The sequence below is a fragment of the Phragmites australis genome, chromosome 20 (assembly GCF_958298935.1).
Source record: "Phragmites australis chromosome 20, lpPhrAust1.1, whole genome shotgun sequence".
Classification (NCBI taxonomy): Eukaryota; Viridiplantae; Streptophyta; class Magnoliopsida; order Poales; family Poaceae; genus Phragmites; species Phragmites australis.
In genome coordinates this window covers 4,672,853-4,686,912 of record NC_084940.1, presented here as the reverse complement: position 1 = coordinate 4,686,912, position 14,060 = coordinate 4,672,853, and the positions used below count along the sequence as shown (strand labels likewise).

The 14,060-nt window shown below is 45.0% G+C and overlaps 2 protein-coding genes across 2 annotated transcripts; one reads left to right on the top strand and one right to left on the bottom strand.

Annotated features, from left to right (window-relative positions):
- The first annotated feature begins 17 nt into the window (after positions 1–17).
- Positions 18–594, top strand: LOC133902079 (photosystem I reaction center subunit V, chloroplastic). Its single transcript, XM_062343657.1, has one exon. The coding sequence runs from the start codon at positions 18–20 to the stop codon at positions 441–443; it is 426 nt and encodes a 141-aa protein (XP_062199641.1). The 3' UTR covers positions 444–594.
- A 548-nt stretch (positions 595–1,142) lies between these two features.
- Positions 1,143–4,327, bottom strand: LOC133902076 (WPP domain-interacting protein 2-like). The gene is made up of 2 exons (XM_062343655.1): positions 3,166–4,327; positions 1,143–1,938 (listed from the first exon to the last, which is right to left on the bottom strand). Exons 1-2 carry the CDS (start codon positions 4,127–4,129, stop codon positions 1,292–1,294), a joined length of 1,611 nt encoding a protein of 536 aa, XP_062199639.1. The 5' UTR covers positions 4,130–4,327; the 3' UTR covers positions 1,143–1,291.
- Between the last annotated feature and the right edge of the window lie 9,733 nt (positions 4,328–14,060).

The window sequence follows — 14,060 nt, the reverse complement described above, 5'->3', positions numbered from 1 at the left end:
GCCCCAGTACGAGCGCCATGGCCACCTCGACCGCCGCCGTGCTGTCGCCACCATCCGTGGCGGGTCTCCGCCTGGCGCCGTCCCCGCGGCAGGCGCGCCCGTCCTTCCGCTCCACGCCGGCGAGGCGACCCGTGGCGGCGCAGGCGGCACTGAGCCCGTCGCTGGTGATCAGCCTCAGCACGGGGGTGTCGCTCTTCCTGGGCCGCTTCGTCTTCTTCAACTTCCAGCGGGAGAACGTGGCCAAGCAGGTGCCCGAGCAGAACGGCAAGACGCACTTCGAGGCCGGCGACGAGCGCGCCAAGGAGTACGCGGGGCTGCTCAAGTCCAACGACCCCGTCGGCTTCAACCTCGTCGACGTCCTCGCATGGGGGTCGCTTGGCCACATCGTCGCCTACTACATCCTCGCCACCTCCAGCAACGGATACGACCCCAGCTTCTTCTGATCAGCTAATGGGGCCAGCTGCTCGTTCTTGAGCTCGTTGTAATCTACTCAGTCCGTTAAGTTCTGCGACGGTGATGTATCCGATGGTGAAAGATTGATTAATTTGGACAAGTAGTGCAACTGCGTGTGTATATTGCCGCATGCATCTGGTATTCTCCTGTGTCTGTCTTTATTTATTTTTCAGCTTGTGTCGCATAAACCAGTTATATTGAGTTCATGACTTGCGATCAACACATACATGAGGAGAGCAGAAGTCAGCAAGAACCACAAGGATGTTGAGATTCAATTGCCATTGGCCATGGGAAAACAGCAGAAGTAGCATTTCCAGAATCCGAGGGTGATTACTAGCAAACTGGAGTTGATGTTACAAAAACGAAATTCTGTAAAGCGATCGATGCCTAATAAATCACAGAAAATACATTTTCAAGAATGTCTATGTGATGTTTAATTTGGACATGTATTGCAAGTGCGCTGGTTTATTGCCACATGAATCTGGTCTTTCCTCTGTGTTTGTGTCTTCAGTTATTTTCAATACGCATGGTATAGACCGGTTATATTGTGCCCAGTTCATGACTTGCAGACAACACATAAAACAGCACAGCAGATGTCAGCATGAACCACTTGGGTGTTGGGATTCCTATGTGAATATTATTCCATGGAAAAACTGCACAAGTGGCATTTCCAGAATCCAGAGAATAAGTACAGTAAAGTAGTGAAGTGATTACTAGCAAAATCGAGTTGATGTTACAAAAATGAAAATTTGTAAGGCGATCAATGCCCAATAAATTACAGCAAACAATCTTTCAAGAATGTCTACACAAAGGCTGGTCGGCAGAGAATTTTCTAACCTCAAGTAGGTACAAGCTCGGGAGAAGAGGGCATGAAGCGCACGAGGAGGGTCCCCATGGCGATGCATAGCAGCACTAGCTGGATGGAACAGAACAAGGAAGCTCTATTTGCTCTGGCCTGCAGCTTCAGGACTTCTGAAGTCTCAGAGAGCTCTTTGCATTGCGCCTCAAGTTTATCCACCATCTCCTCTAGCATCATAGCCCTGTTCTCAGCATTCCCCAGCTTAGTTTCTATGTGTTTGTGATCACTGGCCTGAGATTTCTGCGCAACATAAAGAGTGACTTTATCCTTGGTCAGGGGTTCCGAAGCTTGCGAAGCTCTTGTCAGGATAAAGCACTGAATCTCAGCTTCCATCTTCTCCAAGAACAGTTGCTCGATATCAGACTGCAGTGACAGCACATTGTTATTACATGCCACAGTTTCTCGTGGTTGTGTCGGGTTGAGTGCATCGAGTTCAAGTATTCTTGAATCCTTCTCGTTGATAAGCAAGGTTGCTTCTTCCAGCTTTGACTCAAGAAACTTCAACCGTTCACTTGGTTCTTCTACAGGTTCATCTGGACGGGGTGAGCTACTCCATTCTGTTTCACTGTGGTGAGTTGTGGAATTTTCGTCGGATTCTTTCCTGATCTCCACAAACTTTTGGATCTCTGAAAAATATATAGCAGAAAATAGTTATTGGAAAAACAATTTGACTGGCGCAAAAGAAGAAAACTAAGTTTTGTAGGAAAAACAAAAGAAGATTTCAACAGATATAAAATATAATGATGTGTTATTAACAGTGCTGGCAACTAGCACACAAAAAAATTATAGTAGAAAATTAGATTTCTCAGAACAGGGATGATAAGCATGTGTTGTTACTTGCTCTGTTATAAATTAAATGGCTTCTGAAAGAACATAGAAAAATGGTAGCAGAGTTCTCTCTTTCAAAAAAAAAAAAAGAATACAACAAGTTTTCTACTTCTTAGAACTAGGGGATGAAGCAGGTCAATTATTCGTTCCCAGTAGAAAAAAATTAAACACAGCATGCCATAGCACACAAATTTCAGGAGGGGTCTCACAAATTGGGCGTTTCAGCAATTGCGGTAGTTAATTACCATAGCCTTTGAATTAAGAGGTTGATCATTTCACGAAGTAACTGCTTGCTGGGCTGTGATATGTCAATGGCAACAAGTCAAAGCTACTGTATTTTTTAAAAACCAGCATGTTGTCACCGTGATGTCCTCACCTTACAGCAAAAATAATAAAATTAGTAGGATGTCCTCACATAGTGTGAGTTGCGCCCTATACCTAATATGTCAAACTCTTCTCTTGGAACAAACTCATTTAAAAATGATGTGTTATCGAATTAACCACCACTTTCTATGAAAGAAGCATGAGAGGGGCGTCAAATAAATTTGTTAAAAAATTACTATCTATAAGCACCATGTTTATCTGTTGTTCCTTCAATCAATGATCGCTCTAGTACAACAATTGCTTGTTTCATTCCAGCAAATAGAGTAGGTTGCATTACTAAACTGAAATAATGAAATCTCAAAATGCAATTGCTGAAACAAATGCAGTTCATAGTAATCTGGACGTTCAGAACATCACCCTTTAACCTAGCAAACCGAAAAGTGGACTTCATGTCCCTATAATGAACAATTAGGATAATTAGATCCCCCCGCAAAAAAAGTAGGATAATTAGATCTTTCACTAAGCATATCCATAGACAAACTAGGCAAGCCAATAAACAACATCAATTTTATGTATTGAACATTATGAGAAATTCCACAGAGAGCAGAATTACAATATGACATGGTCGTCTCTAATAGAACGAGTTTTTGGAGTTATGGCAAGTTCACAAATTAAGCTGGTAGAGGGGAACTCGAACATACCATTCTCAAGTGCTTCTTGTGCCGACTGAAGCAACGCAATCGACTCAACATATTGATCAAGGCCTGAATGGATCCCTCCATTCTCAAACTTGCCGACACTCGCTTCATCCAACATATGATTGTTGGCGTCGGAATCACAGTTCCCCATTACCAATCTACCTACAACACTCCCATTCTGCTTGTAGAAACCTCCAGTTGTATACCGCACCTCCTCACTTGGAGGTTCTTCGTCACTGTGATGGCCATCAGGGAACAGGACCTTGTGAACGCCGTTGCTGGTGATGCTCGCACTGGATTGCCGCGCGTGAGTAGCGCTAGAGCCGCGGAGGTTGGACTCGACACTCGAGCGCGAGTTCTCCGCTTCCACAGGGGAGGCGGCAGCGCGCGCACTGGCTCCGCGGACGCGTGCTGCGCGCAGGTTCTTGCCGTGAGCAGCGCCGCCGGGGGCGCGGGATCGCGCCCTGTCGCGCTCCCGGCCGAAGCCACTGAAGGAGAAGTCGTGGCGCGGCGCGCTCGCGGCCGTGGAGGACTTGCTGGCCCGGTCGTCGCTGTTGTCCGAGTCGGCGCCGCCGGCGCCCACAGAGAACCCGGCGGTTGCGATCAGGAGGCCGAGATTCGGGTCCAACCTAGTCGGCGCCGGCGCCGGAGACGCCTCGGGCGGCACGAAGCTGGACTCCACGGACGCGACCGAGCTCTCCTCCTCGGCAACCACGTCCTGCTTCCCCTTGGGCGCGTCGGCGGTGGGACCGAGACGACGCTTGTGGAGCTGCGCCGCCAAGTCCTCACCCGCGCCAGAGCCGGCACCGGGGCTGGCAGGGGAGCCCTCGCGGTGTTGCTCCCTCGGGATACGGCGCCACCGGCGGAGCCCGCTGCCTTTCGTGACCGTTTCGACCGACCGTGTCGCCGGCGCCGGCTCCGGCGACTCGTCCACCGACCCGCCGACGCTGTTGGCGCCGGAATCCATGCCGCCTGCCGCCGCAACTGGCGTCAAAGGGACCGCATCGGAGGGTGGGAGGAACAAGTTATTGGGATCGGTGCGGGCGCGTGGTGGGGTTCTTGGGATCGGAATTCTCCAGCTCGGCCTAGGAGTTGGAGATCCAGGGATGAGTGGAAGACCAGAGGAAACAGAGAGTACCAGTAATCAAATCGGAAAATGACGATTTTTATTCTCCAACACCTTATCGTTCTTCGCTGTACGTGGCTATTTTTTTTGGAAGTAACTACTTTATTGTTATTTTTTTATTATTTTTAAATAAAAATTGTAAAAATAGAAGTCCATTTACTGATGATAAGTTTAAAAATAAAAATATTACGTTCTATCACTCTTAAAATTTAAAACACTGTCGAAATTGTCATGATAAATTCATAAAAAAATTTATGATGTATAGTATACTATAATCTAACTCTCCAAAAAAATTTACACGAAAATATGATCTGTTGTACAATAATATTTATATTTTTTTATCATTGTAGAAGTATTTGTTTTAGTTGAATTTTTTTGGAGAGCTAGATTATAGCATCATCTACGCTATACATTTTTTAGATTTTTTCATAACTATTTTAATAGTATTTTGAATTTTAAAAGTATTAGAATATTGCATTTTTATTTTTTAATCGGTCGCCTACTGAAAAGGTGACAGGTGAGAGTCACTTATCGTCCTTTTAACATAAGTCTATTTTTCAAAATAAACATCTATTTTTTATAATTTTTCAATTTAAGAAATAAAAAATAAAAAATCACTAGCCAGGGTCCTTGCTGGCGAGCCCTACAAAATACACTAGCCAGCGTCATTGATGGATCAGAATCCTCTGACTTTACTCAGTAATGTCACACCTTGACTTTAGCTCTTTCATCCACCTTTCAGCTCATCCAAGGGCTTCTATTTGGCTACAATGAATGTTGATACCTCCTGCCTTCACTTTGCTACATCAAGTTTGCAGGACTGAAAATATAACATGCATCAACAAAATTGCATGGATGAAAATCTAGCGCCAGGTGAGAATCCCCAAAATACTTCAAATTGTTGTAACAAAAGTAAAATATCTAAAAAATCTCCAAATTACAGCAGCAACAAAAGTACCACAATTCATGTAATGATATGGGGCTTTGCTGAAATGTGTTTTCAAGTCAAACCATAAAAAAAATATAAGGGTACAGTAGGATCAGAGCATAGCATTATCTAAAACAACAATAGTGCTTCAAAATGCACTCTTCATTATAAAACAAATATTCGGTATAAAGCTTGTCGGTAATTGATCCCTTCATAGTTAAAAGCACAATTCGACCTCTTAGTAACATTATGATAATAAGATCTATTTATTTAGAATCTAAAAATTGTACTATCAATAGTTGAGTAAAGCTATTGATGGTTCCATACCCTACATACTTTTTCTCTTTATTTCTAGAAGCATTATCCTTTACCACTTGTTCTTCTACACTATCATTTGCATCGTCTTGTTGCTAACAAAAAAAAAAAAGAAAATCAAAAGATTAGAGAAATATCCAGTCAACCGTGGATTGTTAGTAATAAAATTGTGATTGTTCTTTAACAGCGTACCGTTGTTTTTTCCCATCTGAAATTGTTTTACTTGGACCTTTTTTCATCACCTTGTGATCTGGTCATGCCAACTTCTTTTTTGTTTTGAACTTTTTATGCGAAACTTCTTTTTCTTTAGACGGGCATCACTCAACAAGTCATTTTGTGGATGAACTTGAACTCTACATCGATCCCCATGATTACTTCTACATGCATTCATTTGGTCTTCACTTGCTTAGCAAGGAGGTTGAGTGTGTTGTCCACTAACAAGCAGCATTTAGGGGGGCTAGCTACTTCATGTGCCAAACTAAGGAATTTATGTGAGAGAAATTTGTAGCGAAGCATAGCATCCAACTTTGAATTTTTAATTATGTTCCTTCCATGGTGGTCTGTATTGTTCCACACCGTGCTTCTCATGTTCCCCGCTTCAATATATAACTTGTTGGTAGTGACTTAACGTTCATCAAATCAAGGATTTTTATAGCATGACCACATAATATTCCAATCCTATTGAATTTTTTTGCAGCTGCATACAACTATTTGCTCCAAAAGATTACCAATAACATTGTATTCCTCCTCTAAGATTAAATCTCCATCTCCATCGAGACTTCCAATTGCAATGGCATATTCATTGCTTCCGACCAATACTCTTGTGTACACTGCTGACATGGATCTTTCATAACGAGTTTGGAAAGCTTCAAATATAATGGATGTGTACAACTTGCTTGCTTGCACTAGCAAAGGTGTCCTCATTTTGATTCTAGGTTGTTTTTCCTTGAATCGAATTATGAATCAAGATTCTTATTTCTTTTCCCATGCACTGCTCTTTCAAAATACTTGAGAAATCGAATGATATCAAGATCCGATTTCAAATAATTTTTCAGGTCAATGCTCATACTCTCACTTAATTGTGCACTTCTCATTCCCAATATGAAAACACTTATCATATAACATTCATCCCATTTTTCTTTAAACTTATAGATGCTATCTGATCAAGTTTGCTTTTGCACCTTGCACCTTGCTTCAAAGAGTGAATGTACTAGGTGTCGCCTAGAGGGGGTGAGTAGGCGTTTTCTGAAAAATAAAACTTCACAGCGGATTAACAAAATCCAGATATTCCGGGTTCAATCCGAAACTTTTGGGTTCCGGAAGTTCCAAGCTCAACCCGGATAGTCTGGCTGGAACACGAAATTGAAAACTAAGAACAACTAAGCAAGTTTAGTTGATTCTAAACGTTATTACAGGTACCAAAGGTTTTCTAAAGGTTTGTCAACCAAATACCTACAACCACAAACTGACAAACACATAGATCGGGGTAAATCACCTAAAATACTAATTAGAACAAGTATGAACTCGAGAAAGCAAAAGAGACACAAATTTATTTCCCGATGTTCAGATTCAACGATACTACGTCTCCGTTGAGTGCTCACAAAGAGTCGGGTCTCTTTCAACCATATTCCTTACCAAGTGACCATGAAGATCTAGCTTGAACTTATTCAAGTGTTCCTCTTCTTTTGCGGAGGCGAAGATGACATTTACAAACTTTTTAAGGCACTCTATAAGCTTGGGTGCTCTTCGGGTGATGCATAGCCGTCTAGGAGCTCTAAGCTCCAAGAGTGACGAACGAAAATCGAAGGCTTAATGATGAACTCGAGTGCTCAAGATTTGAATTTGGCTCACTTGCACTCAATCTCTTGCTCTCACACCCAACTCTCAAATCCTTGCAAGAATTAAAACACTAGAGAAGTGGGGAGAGCTATTGAAAGGCTATGAACGCTTTTGTCTCAAGGTAGTTCAACAGCAAAAGAAAGGAGGAGGTGAAGGAATATTTATACCCTTCTTCCAAAAAGTAGCTGTTACAAGCTTTTCTGGCCTAACACAGATATTTCGGGTTCAACACGGAACCTCCGTGTTGGCACTTGAATGCGTAACCGAGAACCCCTGGTCGGAACTCAACTCGGAAGTTCTGGATGAAACAACAGAACCCGGAACATCCGGGTCAACCTAGAACCTCCGGGTAAAATATTTAGATTTTTTAAATAATAATATTTAATTAGAAAATTGTAAAAATAATAGTCAAATTCACAAAATTTCAAATATAGGTACCTCTCGGCACGCGGAGTACCGACAAGGGATTTGTCGGTACTCCGGATACCGACAACCTATGTGGCAGTGAGCCCGAGGGCCTGTCGGCTCACCTACAATGTGTCCAAGAACCTATCGGCATACCACGTGTCGACATTTCCTATGTCACACAAACGATATTCAAAGAAAAATTCATAACTTTTTCATATGATCTCGTATGGAGATGATCTTTATATAAAAATTCTAAATGAGATCTATAACTTTATAGTTGAACACTTCTATATTTGAATCCGTTTAGATGCTCAAAAAGTGGTTATAAATTTAGATCTAAAAAACTAGATCTGGAATTTATAGCCACCTTTTGTGCATCTAAACAGATTCAAATGAAAAAATGTTCAAATATAAAGTTGTAGATCTCATTGATAGCTACAGTTGTTATATAAAGATCATCTCCATACGCGATCATATAAAAAAGTTATAAATTTTCTTTGAATATTGTCTGCGGGACATAGTACCTGTCGGAATGAGGAATGCCGATAGGTCCCTGGGCACACTACAAGTGTTGCGACAGGCCCCCGGACCCATTGCCATGTAGGCTGTCGACATGTGGAGTACCAACAGGTTCTTTATCGGTACTCCGCATGTTGACAGGTAACTATTTTTGTAATTTTGTAAATTTGACTATTATTTTTGCAATTTTCCAAACAAATAATATTATTTCAAAAAAATCAAATGTTTAGACCTTAACTGAGCACCCCTACTCAGATCAAAGTCCGTAGACTCCGACAACCCAAAACATTCGGATCAACCCGGAGCATCCAGGTTGGCTTAAAAACCAAAACCGAGCACCCCTGCCAGAGCTAAACTCGGAGACTCCGGCAACCCAGAGTATCCGAATCAGATCGAAAGATCCAGGTACAGACAAAGACTTAGAACTTTTCGGTGTTCGTGTGGTGATTTGTGTCTCTCATCTTGAGTCTAAATGGTTACTTTGAACACTGAGACATCTTCAGTCAATATAAACTTATCCCTCTTGATAGTATGACACTCCTATACTCAAATTCAAAGATAAAACAAATTTAAATCTATTGAGTAACTACATATAGCTTCTCTTTTCTTTTTGAGGGACACCAATGCTTTTTAACATCTTTAATTGGACTAATACATGTTTATATTCTCATTTAACTCATTAGTTCTTTAATCGTTTGTCATACATCACAAATCTTCCCAATTTTCCTTCAAGCAACTATATCTTGGATTCTCTCACGCATTTGGTGCCTTCATGTACGACTTGGAGTGTATCTGTAAGACCCCTCATTACCGAGGTCTCCTGTGCCTCCTGTATCAGTCCCTGGATTAAGTAGCTGATACGCACAATACAACAGTTGTAATATCACAGTCAAACTTCGTATGTAAATAACAAGATTCTGGGTACAAAAGACTTACAAACCATACTGAATATTACACACTTGGCCTAGCGGCTAGCAGAATACATAACGGAAGCAAAAACCCAAGCCACAAGCAGCGAGGGAGCGAACGCGACCTCAGAGACTATTCTTCATCTTCGGCTTCACCTCCGCGGAGTCAGCATTGAGTTCTTCATCTGAATGATAGCAAGAGTGAGTACGGAAGGTACTCAGCAAGCCCTATACTACTTCAAGAGGGTTGATAGATGCATAATAGATATATCCAAGGATAAGCTCTATGGTTTATGTTTATGCGTAAATCAGTTTTATGCAGATTATCAATTGTATCGACTATGATTGACTTCTAGATGTTTTAATAATCCAAAAACCAGTGATGGGCTATGTCTGGGGTTTCTTGGTCCTGGGAGGGGCTACACCTCGCTCTGCAGTCCCTTTTTATCATTTCTGGTGTACCTCTAGTATCACACAGCTTCTGGCGGATTGAGCCAGGAACCTCATCATATGGACATCTAGTCCACACACTTACTCAAAACGTATGCACCCGAAGTCTAGTAAAAAAGGTTCTGCCTTCGCATGTCCATGACCGTGGACACGGCTATTCGAATAGATTTATACTCTGCAGAGGTTGTACAGCTTTACCCATACGATATGCTCAGCCTCCAACCGTTATAAGCGGAGGAGCGAATCATACAGAGATTCTCCTAACACCTTTCCTACCAGGCTTTTCCACGAGACACGCCAAGTTCCAGAGCTACATGTTTCGAAGGCTAGCCTCCCTTTTTAAGCCTAAGCTGGTCCCTGAAACCTCCAAACAGCGGGACAGATAGACCCTTAGCTGCTCGTTGCTCTCAGCCTCCTGGTATTATGCCCAACTCAGTCTGGTGGAGGAAAAGTCAAGTCCTGCCCATTCAGGACGTATGATTGCACGGGGTCGCTAAGGCATGTCGGCGAAATGACTCGATCCTTAAGCGGCAGGGCCAGACATCTTCATGGGCAATGAATACCATCATGTAACTCAAGCCCCCAAGAGCATCCTCCCCGGAGGACTACTCTACCTGCCCGCGCCAAAACAGTTTTCACCTATTTTTACACATCACCTTCCATGTCCCACATGACATCAAGGATTTCATGATCATCATGGAATTCACAACCATCAAGGAGGCATGGCATATGAGTTATCATTGATAACAGTAAATTTGTCTCCAAAGAGAAGTATTTTTAAAAGCGATGTCTCCGATGAGACGTATTCCATCCTAAGCATGCTAGATATCAAGGCATCATCTATTGTTAATATATGTAACAACAGGTATTCCTAGGGTGATATGTATTCTGGATGATGACATGTATGGTATGGCAGTGTTGATAGGATTAACTACTACAAGTGGTTTGAAAGAAAATGCAATATATAGCACATGCGATAATAAATCCGGTTTTAGTTGATCATGTATATTATTCAAAAACGTAGGTTCAATATGATCAAGGAAATAGGACTTGCCTTCTTTGAAATTTTCCTCGAAGTCTTGATTGTAATCGGGATCCTCCTCACTCTCAGATACTTCTGCCGCAGCACTCGCAAAACTCGGGTTGTCCTGAAATCGCGTCTACGATAAATAACAGCGACATTAAAGAAGAATCAATTAAAAACCAAATAGAAACCCAAATGAGTCCTAATGGACACTACAACATGACAGATGAGTAGATCTCGATTTTAGATGAATTTCGGCGGAAGAATCGCCGAAATCGGAGTCAGGACGGAGAAGTTATGGCCCTCAGAAGATTTAATCAAAATTTAATCAAGAAATTAATAAATGATACTATTCACAGGTGGGCCCCACATACACAGTAACTCGGGCCCACATGAACAGTATGATTTTGGGCCGAATGGGCTTGGATGGGTCGGATCCGGGTCTGGATGGGCCTGTGCCGGGTTTGGTATGGGCCGGGTTGCACAGTATTGGCCTGTTCGGGTTTGGGCTGCCTAGCTAACGGGCCGCGGAGGCAGGTCGGCCTACCAAGCGGCCCATCTGGCGGCCAGGTCGGCGAGGCCGGCAGCTGGGAAAAACCAGACGGAGCCACGGCCCATGGCTGCTTTCCCCCACCCGAGCGATGGCCCGACTTCGCGCGTGCATGAGCACACAACAGAGTAGGGGGGAGTTCGGCCGGCGGTGAGAAATTTTGGTGGGGCGTCGCTAGAAGGGTCACCGGCACCGGATTTCCACCATAACTTCACGATGACTTGTTGACGCCGGGCTTCTACACGCTACGGGGAACTCGAAGGAAGGCTTGCCGAGGGCGGCCAGCGACGGAAGTAGTGCCAGATCACGGCCGAAGTAAGGGTAGCGGCACGGTAAGAGTCGGGCAGCACTCCCCCTTACTGGGAGGCACCAATCCGCTTCGAAGAAAGGCCCTACGGCTTCTAGACATCATGGTACAACGCCCGGTGACAGGAACGGGGTTCTAACACGCCGGCGGCGAGCTAAACATGGCAGCGGAAGTCATACTGAAGGCGGCGCACGGCGATGAGCAAAAAGGGGCTCGGGAGGTGCCTGTATGCTATCTAGGGGGTGGTAGGGGGACTGAGAGGCTCACCAAGCTCAAGGATGACGAGAAGCAGGTCGGCGGCCGGTGATTCGTCGAAGAGGCGATGGCGGCGCTGCTCGGCTATCGACGCGGACAAGCTCCTGTCAGGCTTCCGGTGAACGGGCAGCGGCACAGAGACGGCAATGGTCCCCTGGTACCTCTTAGCAGCACATTGACGGTGAATGGGCGACGACAAGGTGGCAGCGGCGGAAATGGCGGTGGCGGCAAAGCGGTGGTGCGGCGAATGAAGAAGAAGAGTGAGAGAAGGACAGGTCGCTCTATTTATAGACGGTGAGGGAGCACAGGGGTGCTCACCTTTTTCCCTGGAGCATGGGCGTGCTCTACGCCGACCAAGCATGGGCAGTTGCAAAAGTCGCGCGCGCAGGGTATGGGAGGAGAGAGAGCGAGGAAGCGGGGGGGGGGGGGGGAGGGGGTTGGTCAGCTTGCGCGCGGGATATTTCCCCGGAGGACGACTGCAGCGAAGTCGTCGTCGCGCTGGAAGGGAGAAGGAAGGAGGAGGGTGGAGGGACTTAGCCGTCGGATCAACGACACGTGGACGACCAACGCGGGCAGGGCGGGGGTGCTTGCTGGCACTCGCGTGAACGTGCGACTGGGCTGCCAGTGCGGGGTGTGCGCTACTTCGGCAATGGGATGGCCTCAGTCCAGCTGGTGTAACGACCTTACTACCTCAACCTGGGCAGTAACAGCAACCTGTCTACTTCATCGCCCTTATGGCTGCAGTTCGGCAACCTTGGCGCATGCAGTCCGACGACCTCGGCCTGTGCCGCGGCAATTTGCTGGTGGCCTCGACTTGTGCCATGTGCAGCCGCAACATAGATCTAACCATGCATACGTATGCGTGGTTGAAGCAACAAGGAAAAATATGGGAGCACCCAGATAGAAACGAAGAAAAATATGAGCTAACAGAGAGGATTATTCAAGAGAAATGAGTATGTAATTTGTTCAAACAAATGCTCATTAATCAAAGGGTGCACTGATAGTGCCCCACTACAATCTAAAGATCCTAGAGTTCATTTATTGATCCTAAGAAACCCAACCGGAGGAGTCCTTACGTTCTACTAAGAGAAAAGCTGGAAAAAAAAATCATTATTGACTCCTACGGAGCCAACATTGCATGGACCAACCTCATCAGGGGTGCTGAATTATTATTCTCGATGGAGTTAACCTCTCACAAGTCTTTATGCGGATAAGATAGAATCCTGGCGATGTCCAGCGGCGTTTTGTCTTCCAGTCTCTCCTTCTTTTGATTGATATGCTCCAACTGGGTCTTCGCGTTCTCACGACGCTCCAGCAGCTTATCAATACACTTATATTGTGAGTCGACAGTGTCGTCATAGATTGCAAGATGCTGGGAAGCTACACCCTCCAAGTGCTAGAACTCCACTTCTTTCTTCCTTGCAGCTTTCGCTAGCTGCTCATACTCTGCAGCTTGTGTTGCCAAGTGCTGTCGCTGGGAGATGATACTCTAGTGCCGCGCCTCTAGGACAGCACGCTCATCCCTAGCAAGTTTCAAGTTAGTTTGAGCCTCGGAGCAAGTGACGTCAAGACGTCCCAAGTAAGAGCGTGCCTCCTTTGCGGTTGAGCTAAAAGTTGTCTCCTCAAATGTGGTGGGGTTCAGTTCGCCCTCTAAACGTCCCGCTAGAGCTCCCAAGTCAGATATAAGCTGGTCCAGTTCGGCCGGGCGTGGTGCTTCATAATTTTTAATCCACTGAGATGTGGCCCACCTAATATGGTGGGCAGCTCCGGCCTTATCAAGGGGGTCCTCCTTCAACATACCTTTGATGTCTTTCAAATCTCCATACACACCCCGAGCTCGGCTACGCTCGATAGCAGACTCTATCGAGAGATCAAGGGAAGGTTGATCTGAAGGTCCATCATCCAAGGAGCGGATGGAGTCAAAGACAAACCGTGGACCGTTAGATATCAGTTTCCTTATTGTTTTCTCTTCTTTCAATTTTACAGCCGTTGCAGATGATGCTGAAGATGAGCTTCCTCTTTCTGAGCTAGCAAGGAGGCAGAAGGAGAAGAATACGTCTTCAATTTTACCTAAATGATTTGCTCTGTTTCTTTATGAGCTAACTCGTTATTTGACAGGTTCGTGCCGTGGGTCGGAAAAGCTGGGAGTGCTAGAATCACAGTTGAGGGCGCCGGAACTGGAGCAAGAAGCGGAACAAGAGTCGGAAGCACAGAAGCGGCCGCCGGAGTTGAGGGTGCAGGAGGCGCTGCGGGAATCGGGGACACAGGA

What these genes read in the sequence shown, in the direction of transcription:
- LOC133902079 (XM_062343657.1), top strand. Translation starts at nt 18, where the DNA reads ATGGCCACCTCGACCGCCGCCGTGCTGTCGCCACCATCCGTGGCGGGT.
- LOC133902076 (XM_062343655.1), bottom strand. Translation starts at nt 4,129, where the DNA reads ATGGATTCCGGCGCCAACAGCGTCGGCGGGTCGGTGGACGAGTCGCCG. An exon ending in ACAAGAAGCACTTGAGAATG is followed by an intron (nt 1,939 to 3,165) that starts GTATGTTCGAGT and finishes TATATTTTTCAG; the next exon opens with AGATCCAAAAGTTTGTGGAG.